The sequence below is a fragment of the Hippopotamus amphibius genome, chromosome 12 (assembly GCF_030028045.1).
Source record: "Hippopotamus amphibius kiboko isolate mHipAmp2 chromosome 12, mHipAmp2.hap2, whole genome shotgun sequence".
In the NCBI taxonomy this organism is placed as follows: Eukaryota; Metazoa; Chordata; class Mammalia; order Artiodactyla; family Hippopotamidae; genus Hippopotamus; species Hippopotamus amphibius.
Genome location: NC_080197.1, coordinates 75,441,038 through 75,463,815, shown reverse-complemented (window position 1 = coordinate 75,463,815; position 22,778 = coordinate 75,441,038). Strand labels below are relative to the sequence as shown.

Here is a 22,778-nt window from a genome sequence, read left to right as displayed (position 1 = left end):
GCGGGGCTGGCGGCGGCCGAGGGCGCCATTTTGCGTCCTCGCTCAAACTTCCATTCCCTCCAGGATGGGGACTTTCGGGCTTGAGGGCGAGGAAACCTGTCTCTTTGGGCCTTTAGTCTACAAAGAGCCCTTCTCAGCAGCACTTGGGAACGTGAATCCGCCCCTCGACGGAATGTGAAGCTGGCGACCAGGGCAGGTGCCTTCTTCTCCCGAGTCGCTAGTTTCTTAGGGAAGTTGGGGAGGCGCGTGGCGGTGCGAAGTTTAAATCCTCCCCGTTTCTGTTCACTCGCGTGAACACAAACTCCCCACAATTATGTTTTAATGTGGAAACAATTCATTATTCGTAAACTCTAGTGATACATATTAATACAAAGAACTGCTCACACAGTAAAGCTGCGATTCTTCACACCGTTTGTCAGGGTTCTTGTCACGCGAGGACGTTCTCGCTTGTAAAGTGACAGTACTTCTGTGTTTATCTCCCTTTTTATTCGAGTTTATATATGATGTTAACTGGCGCCGTGATGTGGAAAGGATTGGGGCATGGAGCTGTCACACCTGGGCCAGTTGGAGGCCAGCTGTCAGCCTGGTCCGCGACAGCACAGCGACGACCACGCTCCTCATCAGGATGGAAAGCCACCAAGTGCATGGCAAGCCGCCACCACACTACAGGCGCAGAGCTTAACGCCCAGAGCTGGAGTGTTAGTAAGACGGAGCTTTGGAGATCACTGTCACCCCTAACTCGCACATTCTTGATAATAATTATCAATGTCACGTAGCAGGTTTTTTGCTTGGGGGTTGCTTTTTTCCCTCCCCCCCTCCCCACCCCCCGCGCCAGAGCGGCTTGTGGGATGTTCCCCAGACCAGGCATTGAACCTGGGTGACGGCAGTGAGAGCCCAAAATCCTAACCACTAGGCCACCAGGGGACACCCACATGGCAGGTTTTTAATGAAACATTTCAGCCACTTAATTTAGCTCAGATATGTAAAAAAGGGCAATGTGAAACCCCAGGTTTACTACTGAGCAAGTGGTAGGCACAGCAATAGAACCTAGAAGACATCCCTCTAATTGCAAGCAGCATGCCGCTGGATAATTTAATTTCTGTGCCTATTTCCTTCTCTATAAAATCTAACACTACCTACTCTACAGTGTTGTTGCCACGAGTGTGAGCGTGTCCTTCAAAAGAGTAGATTCTGGCTGTAATACCTGTGATGAAGGTAGGGCTGTCAATGTCCATTCAACAGTCAGTGAGAACAGGGGGAAAAGCAGTAAATGTTCAGGAAACTAACAAATACTGCACATTTAGTCATATGTGATACATCCATTAGTGTCACACCACAGACTGAGACTATCTTGGATGCCCACACAAGAGCCTGAGCCCTAAACTAAGAGGCGTTATTTCATTGCCTGTCCACATGCCACCAGCTGACGGGGACGGCTGCCCAGCAGTCCCACAGAGGACGGCCACATTGTCAGACGTGGGAGCTTTATCACAACTTTTTCAGTGCTTAAAGATTTTTAATTTTCAGAAAGGAATCTTGGAGGTGATCTAGCCCAACCCCTTCATTTAACAGCTGAAGAAGCATCACAGCCCACACTGGCTGATGGGAGAGCAAGGGCTGAAGTCCAGGTTTCCCAACCACACTCTACTCCTCAGCACTACAACTGTCCTGTGTCGTTCTTCAATCCCAGTTATGGTTTCCACCGCTGGAAACCTCTGGTTTTAGGTGCCACAGGATATGCCAGCGTAATTAGCACTGAGCCCACAGATGCTCTGGCAGGAGTGCAGGTCCTTCCAGGAGGCTGTGCTTCCATTTCTTGGATAGGGAGCTTCGAGGTGTCTTGTTAACACACGACTGAAATCCTGCTCTCACATACTTGGGCAACATGGTCCTCAAAATAGGACCTGTATGTAGGAACCCTCATAAACCAAGATTTCACTTCAGAAATTTCGAAGCTGTGCCTTTCTCTGGCTAGGGATACACACACAGCCCCATCACACAGCATTCGTCCTTACCATACGCACACTCTACTGTAAACCCTTAGCACTGGCCTTGAACATAGTCTCCCCAAGTAGCTGTTTCCCATGCTTATACTCACATCAGCAGCTCCACTGCCTCTGATCCTTTTACACGAATTTATTTCTATACAAGGTTCTAAAAACACCCCTTGGTTTTGTACATAAGTTTTTCTTTTTTTCTTCATTTTAAATTGCTTTATAACAATTGGTTTCCTGATTTTTTTTTCCATTTTCTCTTTTCTCTGAAATCCGCCATGATTAAAAAAAAAAAAAAGACAAAAGGAAATAAAAATGCCGTTGGCCAGAAAAGACAGGGTGGAGAAAAACAAGAGGGACAAAACCAACAAAACATCAAATATGAAAATTCTCAGAGATAATGCATTTATAAACACAGAAATGCTCACAACAAAGACGGCCGTGATGAGTGGGTATGTATATATTTATATATATATATATTTATATATAAATCCGTGTCCGGCAACTGACCGTGGCACCTAGGGAGCTAAGTCCAGTCCTTGCATTTGCCCTGAACTCTCCCTTCTCTGCAGCCCGCCTTGTTGTGGGGTTTCATAAAGAACCCACAGCTCCTTAGGCTGGGGATGGGGTGACTGAGCACAGGACCTCAGCTGGCAGAGAAGGGGAGAGGCTCCAAGGAAAACCACAACCCACACTTCTAAGCCACCATCGACCATCTTGGGGATCTCCGGCCCCTTGGGGACCACATCTCAGCCCTTGCCCCTTTACAAATAAAGGTGGTCTGACCCCCCCCACCCCCAGACCTCCTTCCAGCATTAGATTGGAGGTGAAGTGAGATCATGAGGGGAAGAAATCGGCTCCCAAGGACAGGGGCACGGGAGGAATCTCTGTTCCTTTGCAGGCAAGAATAGAACAGCAGGCTGGTTGCATTTAGGGCTTCCTCCTCTCTGACGTCTCGGAGGGCCAGCCTCTAGTCCTCTATCAGCCCGAGCTTGGAGGATTATGAGGGTGAGGAGAGAGTAAGTGCCCACACTGGAAAAGTCTCTATGAGGTCATAGCAAACCCCTCCCCTGAGCACCAACCCCCAATTTAAAAAGCTATGCTTAGGCGGGGAGGCTGCTGGATTACACTACCAGCTCAGTACTCCTCTGCCAATCAGGAGGGCTGATGTTCCTTTTGAAGAGGAGTTGAGAATAAGGATGGTATCCTGTGAAGGAAGGCCATGCCTGAGGCCCAAGAAGATGGAGCCATGGCCTGTCAAGGAAGAAGAGGACTTTTCCTACCAAGAGGAGTTGGAGAAAGAAGGGACCAAGAACTTCTTTCCCCTCTTCCCAGTGGACGGCAGCACAGGTCTCTACGAGCTGGCCAGGTGCTCCACCTGGATGGTGCTGGTGGTGACAGTGAGGCAGATGTCCTTGTGATGTTCCGCCGTCTTATAGGGGGTCAGGTCAAAGGAACACTGGGGTGGAGGGTTGGGGTTGCTGTCCCCGCCACCCCCACCCTGGGGGGCTGCCCCAGGGGACTGGAAGTGTGGTGGCTGTGGCTGCTGCTGCTGTGGCTGCTGCGAAGCCTGGGAGGCCTGGGCCTGGGCCTGGGCCTGGGCTTGGGCTTGAGCTTGGGCCTGAGCCTGAGCCTGGGCCTGGGCCACTGCTGCCGCCGCTGCCGCCGCCTGCACCTGCTGCTGGAGATCAGGAGGGTTGTGTTTGCGCATGTGTTTCATCAGGTACGTTTCCTGAGGGAGATGGAAAAGGAGTTGAGGGAAGAAAGAGAAGGAAAGAAGTTCCCTGTAACCAGCACCCCGGGCTGTTACTTTGCTTTAAGCAGAACAACACACAGAGAGGTATTCTGGAGCCACAAAGGTTCTCCCCACAAGCCACCTTCAGTGCTCACTACTGGGTGGAGAGGAGAGGGGGACCTTTAGGGTCACCATGGGTGTTCAACTGGCACAGGGAGAGCTGTCATTTTCTCGAAGATCTCTGAATGGAACAACTTGACCACCTTTTTCTGGAGTCTAATGGAAAACATCGAACTGAAATCTCTCGTTTTTCAGAATTTCAAGATGCTTTTTTTTGTGCTACGTCTAAGTAAAAAGAATCATTGCTGAGCAACTGCTATAGGCTTAAGGGACCAGGCACCCCCTAAATTCCTCAGCTCTGGGTCTTCTCAGTTTCTGTTCTCTTTACGGATTGTGCCAAGTGGGAGCAAGGGAGGGGGTGTATTCACTGCAGCAGCTCTTTATCAGAAAGGCGGGGTGACGTGGCTTATGGGTGAGGGGACGGGGGGCTCCAAGCGCTCACCGACGTGTACGCCCGGCTGCAGATGGTGCAGGTGTACACCTTGGCATGCTTCACTGTGTGCGTGGACAGGTGCACCTCCAATGAGGTTGCGTCTGTGTACGCCCGGTGACAGTTGTGGCACTTGAAGGGTTTATCTTTGTTGTGCTGCCGCCTGTGGGACTGAGAAAATTGGGAAAAATTGGGATGGGTGTGCCGGACTCTGCCCTCCTGCCTCCTTGATCTTAACGGAAAGCCCTGAGCTGGGTGCCAGGCCTCCCGGGTTCTCTTTCTGTCCGAAGGCGGCAGAAATGGCTTCAAATGAAACTTCAGGAGCTACCGGCTGAGGGAAACAGCATCCCATGGGTGGCACCTACCAGGATTCTGAAAGTTAGGATGGCAGCCACACCTGGTTCCACTAGCCCAGTGGTTCTCAAAGGGATCGCTAGGGAACACCAAGAGTTTTTCAGGGCGCTCACACTATTTTCAAAAGAGTGAAAACTATTTTCAAAACACTAATGAGAAGACACTGCTTGACTTTTCACTCTCATTCTTTCATGACTGTACAGAGGTTACATGATGTGTACGATCATAGAGACTGAATACAGCAGATATGAGAATCTCGTCGTCTTCAGGTAAGCCAGACATTAGAGGAACGTGCATAAATGTAAAGCAGTGCCATTCTCACTAAATTTTTTTTTTGGCGGGGTGGGGAGGATTTAGTTATTTATGTTAGTAATAATGTAATAATAATGTAATGTGCAATGGGATTTGTTATTTTTAAACAAATTACAAAATAGCTTTTCAAGTTTTTCAGTTTCCTAATGTCCATATCATTAGGTGTTACCCACATCAATGAAAGCTCTCTGGGTTCCCCAGTGACTGTGAAAAGTGGAAAGCGTCCTAGAAAAGCCTGAGAACCACTGTACTAGTCAAACGGCACCACAACGCCAAGTCTGAGACTCGGGTGGAGGGTGGAACACTCACCTGCAGGTTGGAGAGCTGTGTGAAGGCTTTCTCGCAGCCTGGGTGTGCACATTTGTACGGCCTGTCCCCGGTGTGGATTCTGCACAGGACGAGAGAAGAAGAAAGGGAAAGGACGTCAGCAAGGCCGCCCTGGGACCAGCGCCTTCACAGGCCTCCTCTGGGAGCGCAGGGTGGGTCTCCAGGAGGCACGGGCTCAGCTCCTCTGACTCGCTCAGGCCGGCGGGCCCGATTTCTGCGCGCTGGCCGCACCGCTCCGCTCAAGCTGGGCTCCTCTCTGCTGGGGGAGGGCCAGGGGCTTGGCAGCCGAGGGGCAGGCAGGCCACAGTCTTGTGGCCAAGGCAGCTCCTACAGTAACCATCCCTCACGAACGTTCAGAAACGTAAGATAAACACAATGGTGAGAAAAAGGAAACACGTAACACTTCTCTCTTGGCCCCCAACATACAGCCAGAAACTGTCCCCTCCACCTTAGCACCACTCCCAGAGAAAGTTCTGCAGTCAAAGAAAAGCACAGAGTTATTCCAGCTGTGAAGAGCAGCAGCGACATTCATGGAAGCTCCTTGGGGCTTTTCCCCGCTCAGCTCCTAACGGCAGGAAATGCCTAGTTTAGTACCAATCTGACCTCTTTCCAAACACTATGGGGCCCTCTGCTGACACAGGCCCAGGACTTGAGGGTCTGTGGACCCCTGCTCCTCAGCAGGGGCTTCAGAAGCATCTCTGTGGCCAGGTGCTTTTTGAGACCCCAGATATAAAGTCCTGAAAACCTTGCAGGACACGTCTCCTTGTGAGGAAAACCCAATTCTTCCTCTTCTCGAAGCAAGCTGTTGGACCACTTTAAGGGGGACTGCCACTTCCAGAAGCAGCGGGAGAGGAGACCTATGGCCAGCAAGAGTCTGGACTCCAGCTCAACTTGAGATCCCATCGAAAGAGACCATCAGCTCTTCTAGATGGAGGCTCACCTCCTCTGAGCCACTCTAGATTCACAGGACAAACCGCGCATCCTTACGGAGTAGAAGCGTTTTCGTTTGTTAGCCAGTTCCTGGTTCCTTGTGAACATTTAGGCTGTGTTTTGTCCCGTCCTGTACTCCTGGCATCCCTCGGAGCCTTGCCTGGTGCTGCAGGTGTCACCCGGCTGGTACCCAGCTGAAGTCTCATCACACCTCCCATTCATAATTAGTGCCCTAAAGGGCTTAAGGGCTGGCCCTGCTTGGGCATCGAGGAGAGAATCTTGCAGGATATGTGTGTGAGTGTCTCCAGGGAAGGAAACGAGGAAAGGAAATGTCGACTCTGCTCCCAGTGAGTTTCCACCTCCTGCAGATCAGGAAATGTCCCACAGTCACTGTGTCTCCTTGATGCTGCTTCTGCCCCAGAAAGGCTCTGTAAGCGTCCACTTGCGTCTCCAGTCTTGCTTGGTCTTCCTCCCAGATGCCAGTTGTGCTCTCCTCCGGCCAGCTCTCTCCTCCAGCCGGGTCTCTCCCCCGCCCCCCGCATGCGGGTTGTTGTGTATGTCCGGGGCGGGGGTGGGGAGGGCATGCCAGCGGGGCGGGGGCAGTAGCCCGCCACTCTCCCTTACCGTGTGTGCTGCTGGAGGTGGGAGAGCTGGCGGAAGGCCTTCTGGCAGTAGGAACAGTTGTAGGGCTTGGCCCCCGAGTGGATACGGAGGTGCTGGGCCAGGTAGGAGGTGTTGGCGAAGGTCTTGGAGCAGTGCGGGCACTTGTGGGGCTTGATGGTCTCCGTGTGCATCTTGGAGTGGATCCTGCCGGAGAGGAGAGGAGGGAAGGGGGGAGGAGGGAGCAGTTCGACACCACGGGCTCAGCTCTCCGCTGGGTGAAATGACGTTGCTTGACGGATGAGAGCACCCCTCCTCCCTCCCCCCCAAACCCGCTCCGGCCTGGAGAGGCTGGTGAAGAGGACACCCACATCTAGGTTGCTGCTGATCTTAGGTCGATGGCTAGCATGGCAGTGAGATGATGAAGAGCTGCGCCCCTGGCTCCTGTAACCTTAAAGATTTCAGTCTCGTCAGCCCTCTGCTCTGTGCCAAGGTTACACACTCACCACAGACACCCTGCTTCCAAACAGTAATTTGAACAAAGACCAACACCGCCTGTTCCCCATGGACCTGAGGTTGAATGCACACCTTGGCTCTGAACTGAAGCATACAGTAAAAGCAGGGCCTGCTCTGCAGAAGATTTCCAAACACAGACACAGAGAGAAACCACACAAATCGTTCCAGACTTTGGGACCGGAGAACACAGTTTTCCAGGCCCCGCCAAGCTGCAGGGATATGTAGTTTAGTTTTCACGGACAGCCGTGGGAGGAAATCGAGGCTCCGGTGGGAGGGAATCAAGGCTCCCAAAGGGCAAAGTCGAAAGGGACAAAAGAAAACATGTGGAGGAAAGAGGCAGTGAGGGCCACGTGGCCTCGGGGTAAGGGGTCCACGGCAGGGACTGAGGGGAAACCGAGAGCAGCCTTACCGGGTGTGCTGCTGGAGGTGAGAAAGCTGGCGGAAGGATTTCTCACAGAAGTTACAACTGTAGGGCTTGGCCCCCGAGTGGATGCGGATGTGCTGGGCCAGGTAGGAGCTGTTGGCGAAGGTCTTGGAGCAGTGCGGGCACTTGTGGGGCTTGGTCTCCGTGTGTGACTTGGAGTGGATCTGCATCTCCGACTTCGAGTAGAACGTCAGGGAGCACATCCGGCACCTGGGCCAAGGGAGGGCGGCGCTTAGGACCCGGCCCACCAAGAGGGTGTTGCTGAACCCGCCCCTCCACTTCCAAAGACGCCCACCTATCTGATCTCTCTCCTATTCCAGTGACAGGGCGAGGTCTGGAGAGGAGGAGCTCTGTTTTATCTATCTTTACAGCCTGAGCTTCTAATACAGCCCAGCACAACACAAGTATTTAATGAGTGTCTGCTGAATGTTTGGACTCCCTAAGTGTGTACATAAACAAGAAGCCAACCAAGTGAGACAGGAACTCTTATTACCGGCTGATTGTGGGTTTCACCGGACAGAAATCTCACCTAACTTCTGTGTTCCTTCTACCTGTAACTTGATTTCAGACTTTTAAAGAACCCCTTTCCTCAGTTTCCCCTGGAGGAAGTACATCCCTCGGGTAATCCTCAAGCCCCCGAGATAACAACGAGGACAAAATGACTAGATTCCCCAGAATTCTCTCCTGTCTCCTCAGATAACTGTCTTCTCTTGGATTTTCTCCTTTTTTCCAGTGATTTCCAGAGGGATGGGATGGGATGGAGAATTATCAGGATTATTTGGAGGGGGCTTTCCCAAACTGTATGTCTGGCCTCCACCCTGTATCTAATGTTCTACCCCCCCCACCCCCCCAGCCCCTTGGCAGTCAAGTGAGAATTGCTTTAGCAATTAGCCAAGGTAACTGTGGGAGTGGGTTGTACCCCTCAAATATTTAGAAGAAGACTGGCACAACACAGCTTCCCTGCTAAACATTCCCTCTTTCCTAGCACACGGAGCCAATACCAGCACTTCATGTTGACATCAGTAGCACCTGAGTGTGCTTTCACTCATCTGAGCTGGTACTCCTTCTTCCTACTCTGATACTGCCCAAAAATATCAAATAAGGAGGCCTGTGGGCAAGATAAGTCACAACTATTCAGACATCACTGGGCGAGAGCTATCTATATGTGAGCTGGAACCCTACCACTCAAACAACTCACCAGCACACAGTGTGGGCTGGTAGCAAGGGCCGCAGCCCGCATGCCAGGCAATGGGGGCAAGTCCCTCTTCTCTGGGTCCTCCCCAACTTCTCTAAGAGGGGCTTGGGAGGGTGAAAGGTGATTTCTGCTTTTTTTCTGATCCAGAAGAATTTTCAGAGGCTAACTGAGATGCAGACTGAAAAGAACTCTGAGCTCCTCAGAGAAGAAGAGACCACTGTTACTTGGGGGTATGGTTCCATTAAAATTCCAATCATTGAGGCCAATTTTCAGTTCTCCAGTCATTTAATAATTCTGAAAGAAATCTGATAACCAGTTTACCAACCCCTGGCTGCTGCCTGGGATGCCCAACCATTGTGTGTGGGGGGTGGAGTGGGGCGGGCGGGGGGTTCTGTTTATAGTTAGCAGGGTTGGAAGGACACAGCCAATGGAAGTCTGGACACCTGGGCTCTACTCAGGGTTCAGTTACAGGCTTGCTCATCGATCTAGACCTCGATTTTCCGGTCTGTAAAATGGAGAGATAAATATCTGCCCCCAAAAGGGCCAGCAAACACCCAGCACAGGCAACAGTAAGCCAAGTGCTCTCCAACAATAAAACTGCATTAATGTTAGCAGCACCAGTGCTGGAGGAGCTCTCGCTACTAGTATGTTTCACTAAGACTGAGGTTAGAAACAAGACACGTTGTCACTCGGAGGGAACCTGAACTAAAGTTACAAAATTACTTCCCTCTGTGCTAAGATTTCTCAGACAGGTGAAACAAAAGCACACATTCATTTCAGCGCAAACAAAACCTCATTAGTTTGCCTGTGAATGTTGAACACATAACTGCACCCTGAATCTGAAATTAATTATAAAAGAGAAAATAACCCTCTTCATCAAAGTTTTCAACTAGGGAAGAATCTGCAAAACTTAAATTCATCAATAATGGACTGGCAACAAAATAAGCAGTCTCCAGAGGTGTGAGTGTCATAGGGGTGATAATTATAACATAATAGCGGTCTGTTGCCATCTGTTGTTGTACCTGATACTGCAGGGCTCCAATTAGGCCCTTTAAACACATTGTTTCCGCTCCTTACAACAACCTGACAAGTACTGTCCCTCTTTTACAGAAAAGAATACAAAAGCTTAGAAAGGTAAAGCTTATTTGCCAAAGGGCGAACAGTGATTCCTTCTCACCTAACCTAAGACCCCTCACACTAGAAGTATCCAGGGAGAAGCTGGACCATCCCATCATCTGCCAGAAATGTTTAAACACTAAAACTACAGAGAGGCTTAGGTGACCGTTACAGTATTTCCGCCTCTGAAATCCTATGAAGCCAAGTAAGTACAAGTGTAATGCAAGGTGCTGGGTGGTGGGAAAGAAACCTGATTCGGAGAGCTGTGGCAGTGGCAGTGGCCGGGGGCAGAAAGGCCAGTGTCCGTGTCACCAGGCACACAGCTCCAGGGGGCACCATTCATACCTGACACCACAAGGGTGCCCCCTTGGAGGCACACAAGGCAATGGCCTTGGTTACAATAACCACTTTGAATTATCAACCCTTTCTTCCCTAAGATATTCAAAAATACTTTCAGATACTCTGAGTTTCCCTCAAAACATTTCCACAAGATAGATGAGGGCCATGATTGATCTTCCCATCTTATAGATGGGAACAAAGAACTAGAAATAAGTTGACTTTCCCAGAGAAAAAGGACCCAACTCCCCAATACCCAGTCAAATGCCATGGACCACTGGAAGGGATGCGGCTGACCCACACATGCATCGAAATAGGGATTCTTCATGATTAAAGAGATTCCTTTGGAACCTCAGAGTTCTGAGTTTCTGAAGAAATTCTGTTTACCTATAACATAACTTGTCCCCCTTAAATTCAGAGTTCTCTTTAGTCACCTGGAGGTGGGGCCTTGTCAAGAATTCCAAACACACTGAGGGTGTGAAAGATTCTATCAGGGCTGCCCTCCAATTGTATATTCACATTTCTTTCCACATGCACCATGTGCGAAGTCCAGAAACAGCTTTAATGTGGGTCCAAAAAGCAAACAGAGAAACCCTGGCAGAATCAGAGCAGCCTGATCCATGTGAAGGGCCCCATGGAGTGTCAGGGAGCCCTCCCACCACCCTACAACAACAGATTTTGTTCAGGTGTAGCTCCATGTCACAATGAGCTCACTTTAAGCAAACACACAAAAAAATCCAGATTTCGACAAAATAAATTTAAAAGGGATTTTCATTTTATGAAATGATATATGAAACAATACCTTTAAATGAATCAAACTGTCAAGTACCTTTATAATATGATATGATGTAAACATTTTTCAGGAACACTTTTACTGTGTAAAGTGGGGTACACCTGTAATAATAAAGCTGCAGTGAACTTTCAGATTACGAGCTGGAATTCTATAGTGCTCCATACTTTCTGCATAGCAACACTCCCCTCGTTTCGACTTACAAAGATGGATATAAACGCTCTGAACTCTCCTCAGTAGGAGTGTACAACAAATAAAAATAAATGCTAAATGGTGACTATTTTTTAACTCTTTCGAAGTTCCCAACATTTCAAATCTTATCTGATATATACTCCCAACAACTGGGAGGCATAAACAGAATTCTCCCCATTTTACAGATGAGGAAACTGAGGCCCAGAGAGGGGGAAAAGGACTTGCCCAGGGTCACACAGCAAGTTCGTGGTGGAGCCGGGAACTGAATCCATGAGCCCAAGGCTCTGTCCATTTCCTGTGCCGCAGTTCCCTTCGCTCCTAAAATGGGAACAACATTGCCCATCTCGGTACACTAAGGACAGACCCAGTCTCCCAGCCATGCACATCTGCCCCTGTCTGCGTCAAAGCTGTGACAGAGGTTATTCCACTCTGTACACTGGGACCAAACTCCCCAAACCCACTAGGGCCCTTGATGGTTCTCAAGGGGATTAAAAGATTTCTAACTTTCAAAGGGCAGGGAGTTTAGATATGTAATTATTTTTCTATAGTACCACATGCAAATATGCTATAATGCTTTTTGGCAATGGACAACTTAAAGGAAGTAGAGGATCAAAAGAACTTCCATGAATGAGAAAGTGAGCAAACAGCCATTTCACAAGCATATACTACACAGGGGAGAAGGCGAGGTATCCTATTCGTTGCACCTTTTTATATGGACCCCTCCCATCATCCCAACCATGCAGGGTCAGGCAGGCTCAATGCTCAAATACGGCCCAAGAACCAGTGGATGGCAGACAGGTTAAGGTTAGGGGCTTACCAGAAAAGTTTTTTGGAAAAATAGGAGTGGAAAATGTAGAAAGCAAAAAGGAGCTGGAGACAAGAGTCTCAAACCCAGTCTAAAGCCTCATTACAAGAAAGAAATTCCATTATGTCACCCCAAAATAAGGCAATGCTGATGACCCCAAAAAAGGAAGGGGTGAAATGGGTCTGCATCCTGGAGAAGAGGCCCCAGAGAAGGGCTAGAAGCTTCACCTTCCTACCCCTCAACAGAACACCTGACATGCACGTGGACCTGAGGTGGAAGCTGCCAGAGTGCAGAGCCCGGTGGGGGCAGGGAAGCTGAGAGCCGCCCCCACCCTGCCCCTGGCTCTGACTCTGACCTGTAGGTCTTGCCGTCTTTCTGATGGTCATCGTCATCCTCAGGGGAGAGGACGTAAGGGTCGTTCATCTCGGGCAGCCCCGACTCCAGCATCCGCTTCTTCTTTCGGCCCCGGGGGGGTTTAGCGGCCACAGTGCCACCTCCACCGCCACCACCGCCTCCTTCTTCTGTTAGGGTCGATGCTACCTTCTTAGAGAGGTCAGGGACCACCTGCAGGGCTTGTGAGCCAGGGGGAAGAGCTGAGACAATCATGGGAGCCGAAATGGGGAAGGTCTGAGCTGACGAGGCCGTGGTCACGAGGGAGCCTGAGGGGGACGTGATAACCAAGCCGGGACCTAGGATTGCGAGAAAAAGAAGATGGTGTCATGTTGCTCAGTCCTGATCCTAGTCCTCCTTCATTCTCCCCAGATCATTGTCTATTTAACCCCTCGCCACCGCCCCCCTGCCCAGAGTATACGGAAACCCCAAACCCTGTGGAAAAACAATGGTCTCCTAACCCCTGTCCCCACCCCGCCCCCAGTGACAGTGAGATTTACCCCTTGATTGACTCCCTTCTCTTCTCCACCTCTGAGAACAGGAGACTCCTTGATTCAGAGAAGGAAAGAATGTCACCTCCTCAAAGGCAGGGACCGCATCTTCTACTTCTTTGTATCCCCCACAATGCCTAGCGCATTGCTAGGCACACGGTAGGCACTTAATAAAAATTTGATTGAGTAATCAAACACATATCCCACTCCCCATGTCCTTGACGCCCTCCAGCCTGGGGTACTGATCGTGGAAGATCAACACCTCAGATTGGAGAAGGGCAGAGGTGCTCACCAGCAGTCATCAGTCCTGTCGACGGCACGGGGACCACCGTGATGTTCTGGGTAACAGACGCCTGGCTGTGTGGGGTCAGCTGGTCTGACTTGGACTCTGTGTCCATGCTGATGCCCGAGGGCAGGGACACCGAGGCAGGCACTGTCAGCAAGGTGGGGTAGTGGGGTGGAGCCAGCCCACAGCCCTTCTCTGGCAACAGCTGATCCTTCATCTTGTTGATGAACATCGTGTTCTCAATCTGAAAGGAAAGGAAAGGGAGAATGGCCTCTGAGGGAGAGTCCAAGGCCGTCTGCTCCCTCGGACTATCCGTCCTCTGTGGGGACCAAAAGGCGGCTGGTTAATATCTGCGCTTCCAGAGAGGAGCTGAACAGGAACACGACATAATTCTCAATGATGAGGGGCCTGGCAAGACAGCACGGGATTTATCTTGCTTCAGTGTCCACAGTAATAGAACTTGCTACTCAGAACTGAAAAAAGTACACAGCTCTTTGCGGAGCAGGAGCAAAAAACTAAACACCACCTACCTGTCCTGAGACCGTGGGGATGGAAGGCCAGAAGTACGGGTTAGAATTGAAGTGAGATTCTTCCATTCTACCTGAAGAAGGAAAGAGAGACCACATCACACTCAGGAATAATCTGAAGCATCTAAGCAATGGGGAAGGAGCTCCTGGTCTCTTCCCTCAGGGCTGGGAATGAGTAATCAAGACCTTAGATCTAGTATATTAGCCCCTTTGGTCAGAGCCACTCGCCACTATATCCCCATCTGACAGAGGCTATCTCAGTTCAGATGCTGGTGAAAGAACTCACACACATCTTATTTACCCACACAATGTTTCCTGTACCCCAAAGAAACAGAATTGGTATTTCTTTCTTTTGCTGACAAAAAGAGAAACTGAAGTCATGAGCCCAACATCCACACAAAGCAGATCACCAACTGGCTTGAAAACAGCCAGGGTACCTATCATTGCTCCTCTCCCTTCATCCCTCAAATCCATCTTCCTTGAAATAAAAAATTTCAAGGGTTTCAGCTGACATGTCTATAGGTCTACGTAGCTTGAAAAGGTTCTAGGCCAGAAGACAAAATACCCAAGAGAATTAAAGGATGAAATTGGCAAGAATCAGAATCGAGGTCTTTTGGGGGTACCCGATAATATCTGGGGACCATGCCCCACGGATTCCACCAAGGTCTGAGAACCTCTATGATGCTGTACTGGGTATCACACACACTGGACTGAGCAATGAGAACCTAAGAGTTACCAGTTTTAAAAGGGGTTCTAGGGAATTCCATGGCAATCCAGTGGTTAGGACTCCATGCTTTCACTGCCAAGGGCATGGTTTCAATCCCTGGTTGGGGAACTAAGATCCCGCAAGCCATGTGGCATGGCCAAAGGGGGGGGAGAAAGAGGGGGTGTTTCTAGCACCAGTACCCCCATAGGGTGATATTTATTTTATTTATTTATGTTATTTTACTTATTTGGTTACTCTGGGTCTTAGCTGCAGCAGGTGTGCTCCTTAGTTGTGGCATGCGAACTGGCAGTTGCAGCATGCATATGGTATCTAGTTCCCTGACCAGGGATCGAACACAGGGAGCATGTAGTCTTAACCACTGCGCCACCAGGGAAGTCCCTGCACCTAAAGGGATTTAGAGCAGGGACAATGGTTGGCCAGAACACACATACATTACCAGACTCCTCTGTAGCTCTCAAACACTGTCTGTAAGAATTCAAATTCTCTGTATGCGAATGACAAGTAAGCTTAAAACCTTGGGAGGGAGGAATAAGAAGCACGAAAAGGAATTCTTCAGAATCACTGAAAGTCACAGATGGGTCAGGAACACAGGCATCCCACCACTCATTTTCACACTCTGATCACTTCTCCTAGCAAGGCTTAACCGCAGGCTGTTGGTCCAGAGTGGCATCCCCAAAGCCTGGACCAGGAGGGCTCCAGGCCGGCAGAAGGCAGGTGAAGCAGGAGGAGGAGACCGGTGGGAAGGCCAAGGAGGAAGAGTGGGAATAAACATTAGCACCACGCAGCTGTTCTGGGCCAAGAGCAATAAAGCTCCAGGAGAGGCAGAAGCACTCACAGGAGGCTGTGACTTAGAGCCATGGTGCCACTGAGGACATGCTGGAGGTGGACACCAGAGATGCTAAGAGATGGGCTTAGACTGGGCACAGAAACCAGGTCTCAAGCAGTGACTAAGGAAACCAGGAAAGTTCTTCAACAAAGGAAGTGAAGCAAAAGGATCTCACTCTAAACATAACCGTGTTCCTGATCCTTCTCCAGAAGTCTCATCACATTGTTTGCTCTATTGAACACAAAACTGTCAGTTTTCATAAAACCTATGAAGGGAAACAGAACTGAATTTCAGCCTATTTTTTCCCCCAAAAAGTAGCAAAGAAGAGGAGAGGAATGCACCAAATCTGTGGCTACCACAGCTTCACACAAATGTGGCTCAACTTTAAATGCCCTAAGGTCAAGCACAGGCAAATCCTGTTCCCTGCTTTATAAACACAGTAAAACCAGACACTCTCCACACAGGTGCTACCCACTTCTCTGTCAGCTTTTTTTTTTTTTTTTTTGGGCACATGGGCTTAGTTGCTCCGTGGCATGTGGGATCTTCCTGGAGCTGGGATCGAACCCGTGACCTCTGCATTGGCAGGCGGATTCTCAACCACTGCGCCACCTAGGAAGCCCCTCTGTCAGCTTTATAAAGGCTTCATAAAGGGCCTTGGGCCTCAGGCCCTCTGTAGGCAATGGACATCAAGAAACAAGGAGATTACAGTGTGAGGGGACCCAATCTTGTCCAGCTTTTGGGGAAGCAGGGGCTACATCTTGAACTCCCTCCCAGTCTCTTAACACAGGGCTCATCACCCAGGAAGCAATTCCATACTTAGCGACCCGAATGACAGCAGACTATACATATGGATCTTGAAAGCCATGCCAGGGGCTCCAACTTAAACCCACAGGCCCCATCCGTCTACCTTCTAGCTCAGAGGAATGAAATAGACAAGCCTGGTGACTATGGTGGAATTAGAATTAGGCTGGAGAGTAAAGGAAAGGAGGGTCTAACCATAATCTCCCCCTAAAGAGTCAGGGAAGTAAACACGTGACAGATGTGAAAATTTAGGAGGAAGGAACTGAGAGCCTGAAAATAAGGTTGTTGTCAGATAGGATTCTGGTGAGCAAGGCCCCTCCCCACCCCCAAACTACATCCATTCATAGTGTCCTACCAGGGGCACAGGGGAAGCAGTTTCTGAGTCAAACATGACCTGTAGGTTCTTTTTGTTGTTGTTGTTAATTTATTTATTTATTTGGCTGCACTGGTCTTAACTGCGGCAAGCATAGAGGATCTAGTTCCCTGACCAGGGATTGAAACCAAGCCCCGAGCATTGGAAGTGCTGAGTCTTAACCACTGGACCACCAGGGAAGTCCCCCTATTTTTCTTTTTTCTTTCTTTTTAAAAAAAATGTTATTGAAATGCAGTTGATTTACAACGTTGTGTTACCCATTTTTCAAATAAGTAAACTGGAGGCAAACAGTAACTAGCACAGGGATGTGAACCCAGGACCAAAGAGCAAGCTAGGAAAGGGGTCCTACAAGAGACCAACTTAAGTAAGTGCTCCCTGACGCTGTGGCTTGATTCACAACTCAAAATTTAGACCATTTCCAGCAAGGGACTATATACACTTTTCAGGTGGTTCTCAATTAATGCTTTCAAAAAAAAAGTTTTCAGGGAATTCCCTGGCAGTCTGGTGGCGAGGACTCCACTCCATGTCTCACTGCTGAGGGCTGGAGTTCAATCCCTGGTCAGGGAACTAAAATCCCACAAGCCGCAGCATGGCCACCCCCCCCACCGCCCAAGTTTTCAGTGACAGCAAAATGCAATGAAAGATGATATTCTCTGTCCACATCCAGTGAAACCTCACCTGGCCACCAAGATGACTGATTTTAGAATGATGGAGTCTGAGTTAAAAGGCCAGACTGTCAGGAAGAGATAAATGGAATAAAAGGCCCCTCCACCTCCCTGGATACCCAGTCTCTCACTCTGCTTTGGTTCTTAAAAGAACAAAGCTGAAGATCAGAACCATGGCTGCTCCTAGGACAAAATGATAAACGTGCCTGTGGGCTTCTGATAAATATGCCAGCCCAAAATGGGGGTACATGGGGAGCCCTGCTCACCCAACTAGAAGCGATATTTGCCTGCAGGATGACACTGGAGAAAGGGTCAACAATGTTCTGATGCCAGAATACGATGTAAATGGCGCCCCCTGGGGTTGTGTCACATGGTGCCCTGGCACCAGCGCACTCAAATACCTGCCAACTGTTGTTTTACCACTTCTCCTTTCAACTCTCTACCATACATGGAGGAACTCCCACCAAACCATTCTGACATCCAAGTAGGCACATACCAACCTTCTTAAAACCCAAAGAAGGTAATAATATTACAGGGAAACCTCAACTCTACACAGAGCGCCAGTTTTCTTTTGTTTGTTGCTTGTTTTATATTTTGGCCATGCCGTGTAGCTTGTGGGATATCAGTTCCCCGACCAGGGATCGAACCCAGGCCATGGTACTGACAACACCGAATCCTAACCACTAGGCAACCAGAGAACTCCCCACAGAGCATCAGTTTTGATGATTATGCCAACACACTAAAAACAAAAACAAAACAGGACAGGTTTACCCTAGACTGGGAAGGAAGAGGACAGCTTCTATTATAGCCCCGAAGTGCAGGAAAGAAGGAAAAACACAATAGGTGGAAAGAAGACATTAGCAGATTGAAAAACTGGGTTCTAATTTCAACTTTACTACAGTGCCACGCCTCCACTGTTCTCCAATAAGAAGGCAGGTCTACTATAATTAAGTTGGGACCTCTTTCTTTCAAGAGGTCCAGGGAACTACATACTCCTTTTCTAATCTCAAAAGAAATCTTGGAAGACTCAGGAGGTGAAGAAAAAAGACAATACTAAGTTACATCCATGAAACACATAGGAAGGTTTGAACTCTTGCATCAGAGCTTCGTCTATCTGTCCATCCTTCCACAGCGCTACCAGCTGTCTACGGATAGAGACATTACTGCCTCCAGCATGCGGTTTTTGCAGAAGTGGTGAAGACCACCACTGCTTTCCTGGCACTTACAATTTAAAAAAATTTTTTTCCCAAGTAAAGCATGCTTTTCTTTTCTCAAGAAAATAACATTCTCTCACACAAGCAATCTTTAGGAAGTCATGAAATACAGCAACCAAATTTAGTAGCCAGAGGATGGACGGAGGAATCAAGGCTTCCAGAATTTAGGTCTAGGCCTTACATCAGGGGATGACTGAATAATTTACTACTCTACTAAGTTTCTACTTGAGTGGAGGAAGCAAGAGTATAAACCCCCTAAAACAAATGCATAAGGCATGTGGAGATGAGATGGAGGCAACACACACACAAAAAGAATAAAATGCTCGAAGTACTCCTGAAAGGAAGAGTGTTAGAGAAATACTTCCATGTGACAAGGACTATTAGTGACACAGTGGAAATTACATAAAGGCCACATAATTACAAAGTAACCACCCAACAGTATCAGATCTATAGCCTCCAGCTCACTAATCACCAACCAGAAGCACTAACAAGAAAGAGAGATGCAAAGAACAATCAACTCAAATTCAACTATAGGAAGAAATTGACACATGGATCTCGACCACTCTCTTGAGAAAAACTGTTCCAAAATGTATAACTGCAGAAAGGTTGCAATATTAGCTAAGGACTTGAAGTGAAGAAACACAGAGGACCACTTTTCCTCAGTTAGGAAACAAATCTTTTTCTCGGGTCCTAAGGGCATTTGAGAAGGGCCATTCGAATAGGATTTGGGGGCCTTTCTACTGTGAACTCTTCCAAGTACAAAATAACTCAGAACAGGTTTCTCCCAGTTCTACTGGGAAAGACCACGACACCCTGCCCAAAGAGACCAACAGGACCACCACCACAAAGCTGGCAATCTGAGCCAGCACCTTCTACCCTGGGCACCACTGGACCACCATACTAGCACCCTAGAACACCACAGTGGTCCCCCTTGCCCTGCCTGTTCTACTATTAACTGACAGATTAGGGCAATATGAGGCAGGAAAGAAAAAAGAAGAAGAAAAAAAGAGTCTGGAGAAGAGGAGATACGTACCTAGCATTTAATCACCAATTTGGCTCAGAAACCTATGGGGAATAAACTTAATAAACCAGCCTGGAATTGGTTCTCTGAAGACACCTCTAGGATTATAAACTCTGAACTCAAACTCTTTTTATCCATTTTACTTCAAACTACCCACAAATAAGCAACCCCCCCCCCCCCCCCAAATTTCACCCTGCTACATCAAATTCAAATAACCCCACGGCACGGGTTCTCATCACTCACCAGATCCACTCCAAACACTGATGCAATATTAAGGATACAAACTCCACTCTAAATTCAGTTCTGCTTGTTCCAAACACAGGAAAGTTATTCCATAAGCTACACCACAAGGGCTACAGTGGCAACTAGGGCCCATTTTCCCCAAAGCAGAATAAATGTCTCCTTTGGACACAATGCCACACTGCTGAGTGATTTCACCTGAGCATTTCACAACTCATTCTTGATAAGAACTGGTGGGAATGGAAGGTGATGGGGTGCAGTGCCAACTTTCAGCACAAAACTTCCTGGGTATCCTCAAGAGATAATAGGAAGAGGCTGATTTTTCTCCCACAACAAACACCAGTATTACAAGTGCTATTACTTGAAGAATTCGATCACATTGTCCATAAAAGGGGTCATTTCATTATGACCCCTTATCCCCCCCCCCCGAAACAGGAAAAGCCTTTAACCCTAAATTGTCTTACCCTCTCTCTCTCTTCCTCCTGTCGTCTTATTCCTTGTCCTTTCCAGGGCTCCTGAACTTTCTGTAAACAAATTGTCTGGGTTACAGGGGCTGATAAGGGTGCAGCCACCAGAGAACTGTGGAGAAACTCAGGAATTCTTTGACAGTCAGCACTCAGTCTGGAAGGCAGGAGGACCCCCGACGAACGATGCAAAGATGCAAGGGTATAATAACAGGAGTGCAGTGCCACCCCCTATGTGGATACAAGGGAAATAAACCCAATTCCCAGCAACTAAGATGAACTCTACCACCAGTGTGTGGATTCCACCCCTGGTTCTTCTTGGTTTCCCAGGGCCCCAGGTAACCGGGGGTCAGAGAACAGAAGAACTGGAAGAGGAGACGGGTCCCTGCTTCCCTGCTTCCCGAGGATTGGCTCAGAAGGCAAAGCTGAGGACTCGGGGGGGATGCACAAGCCCTTGTGTCAGGCACAGTGCCAGTTCGGGCCCAGGCACTTCCTCTGGCCTCCCCCCCGCTCTGCGAGGACTTCGCCCCTGCCTACCCAAGGCTCTGCGCCAAGAAGTACCTCCCTCAGCCTGCACAGTGGTCTAGCTACTGGAGACCCCGGCTGTCCCCCAAACACCTTCGCTGCCCTGAGACATCCCCTGGGCGCCTTCTCTTGAGATCGCCCCTCACCCCTTCCTCAAAGACCCTTCTTTGGGACGCCCCTCCTTCCCCTCCAGGGAGCTGAACTCTGCCACCCACCAGACAGACACCCGCCCCCTAAACCCCCCCATTCCTCCCCATCGCCCGCTCCTCCACAACCACTTCCGGTTCCGGGACGGACACACGTACAGTCCCATCGTGGACCCCCCCTTCCCCGCCCCACCAAGGAAAAGGGGAGGGGGAAGGAGCAGAGAGCTCGGCGCGCGCCGGCTGCAGCGGCGCGAGACTCACCCGGCGGCGACGGCTGCGGCGGCGCCAGAGCCGGGGCCAGAGCGCGGGAGGGGCGGCGTTTGCTGGGAAGGAGGGAGCCGAGTGCGGTGGGAGAACCCGGAGGGGCGAGGGGAGGGGGAGAACGCCAGGCGAGCGCGCGGGCACGCACTTTAGGCGCGAGACAGACCCACACACTCACACGCACGGATCGCGCGCGAGACACCCGCAGGGCGGGGGCGCGAGGCAGTGGGTGGCCCCCTCCCTCCCTCTCTCCCTCCCCTAACACTCACCCGGAAGTGGTGCTGCAGCTCGTGCTCCCGAGAACCCCGATTCCTCCACGCCCCCTCCCTCCCTCCCTCCCCCCCACTGGCTCGGAGTTGAGCCGCGGCGGAGAGAAGGCGGGAGCGCCGGAAACGAAAAGGGGGGAGGGAGGGAAATAGCAGTGTGGGGGGGGCGGCAATGGGGAAAGGGGGGAAATGCAAAGGTCGAGTCACTTCCGGGAGCGGCTAGAGCACATCCGGCGCGGCTAGCGCGCAAGCCTACTCAGGGCGGACGTTACGCCAAGTAAGGGCGGAAGTGCCTTCTGCTCGGCGACCCATTAGACCCAGGGATGTGACGCCACAGCGGAAGTGAAGGCGGGTTCCGCTAAGGGTAGGAGCCGAAACTTCAGAACTGCGGTCCGGGGCTTCCGGAAGGGACTTCTGGGGAAGTGGGCGGGTGGGAACGCGACAGGTTCATGAATTATGCATCAAGGTACGAGGGGCGGTGTGGAGTCTTAAGAGACGGGTCGTGGTTCCTTTCCCCCAGGGGGTGTTAGGCTGATGTGGGGAGTTACCCTTCTTTTTTTCTTAAATACCCTCAAGAATGTCTCAATGCTTCGAATATGCAGGAAAGGAAAAGGATGTGTCAGTAGTTTTCTGAGGTCCCTACTTAGGCCCAAAGAGTAACTGGTAACCGCTCTCAGCCATCAGAATCCGACCCCTGCCTGACCACACCCCTTACTCCCTTTGCTTTGGTCTCTAAATTCTTGTGGCCCTCGTCCACATCTCTATCTCCTACTAACCGGGCTTTACTTTTAAAATATAGCGCTCGCCTCTACCTGATACCGTATTGTTTGCTGCCCTCCTCTTGCCACTGGAATATCGGCTCCACGAGGGCAAGGACTCTGAATTGTTCGCTGCTGTATCCTCAGAGGCTGGCACTTAGTAAGTGGCTGGTAAACGTTTGTTGCATCAATGAACAATTAATGTGAACTCTTTCAGGAAGCCTTCCTTGATTGCTCCAACCTATAACGCTCCCGGTCTCCGAATTTCCACAGCATTTAGTCAGTACTTTTTTTTTTTTTTTTTTTGCTGTTTTAACTATTTCATATATGTGATTCTTCAGCAAGATTGTCAGCAACCCAGGGGAGGAACTGGCTCATACATGGTACCCTCCCGCTGCTTTGCTGAGCACACAGTAGATGTTAAATAAATATGATGCCACCAGCCTGCTCCAGATCTCACCAGAATCCCTCTGGGCTCAGCTCTATTTTGAGTGAAACAGAATCAAAGTGCCTCCTATTAACAGTAATAATTGCTTTCTTAGAGATCACAATAACCCGGATAGGGACATCTATAATGCCAGATTTTACAGATAATGAACATAAGACTCTGAAGACTTAAGT

General features: G+C 49.6%; 1 protein-coding gene across 16 annotated transcripts; it reads right to left on the bottom strand.

The window, feature by feature from the left end:
* Positions 1–1,508: 1,508 nt before the first annotated feature.
* Positions 1,509–21,611, bottom strand: ZNF384 (zinc finger protein 384). 16 transcript variants are annotated; one of them, XM_057702453.1, is made up of 12 exons: positions 21,403–21,611; positions 20,202–20,261; positions 13,874–13,944; positions 13,350–13,587; positions 13,067–13,114; positions 12,532–12,865; positions 11,597–11,689; positions 7,728–7,952; positions 6,827–7,009; positions 5,255–5,333; positions 4,292–4,450; positions 1,509–3,726 (listed from the first exon to the last, which is right to left on the bottom strand). In XM_057702453.1, exons 3-12 carry the CDS (start codon positions 13,937–13,939, stop codon positions 3,349–3,351), a joined length of 1,803 nt encoding a protein of 600 aa, XP_057558436.1. In that variant the 5' UTR covers positions 13,940–13,944; positions 20,202–20,261; positions 21,403–21,611; the 3' UTR covers positions 1,509–3,348. The 16 variants fall into 16 exon arrangements, with proteins under 16 accessions (XP_057558436.1, XP_057558426.1, XP_057558422.1 ...); XM_057702443.1 differs by having other exon boundaries at positions 13,874–13,940; XM_057702439.1 differs by lacking the exon at positions 21,403–21,611 and adding an exon at positions 21,134–21,395.
* Positions 21,612–22,778: the final 1,167 nt, after the last annotated feature.

Bases quoted from the DNA above. Each gene is read 5' to 3' on its own strand.
- ZNF384 (XM_057702453.1), bottom strand. From the start codon at position 13,939: ATGGAAGAATCTCACTTCAATTCTAACCCGTACTTCTGGCCTTCCATC. The intron at 13,588-13,873 runs GTAGGTGGTGTT...CTTTCCTTTCAG, and splicing joins TCCCCACGGTCTCAGGACAG to ATTGAGAACACGATGTTCAT. The intron at 11,690-12,531 runs GTCAGAGTCAGA...TTCCCATTTTAG, and splicing joins AAAGACGGCAAGACCTACAG to GAGCGAAGGGAACTGCGGCA.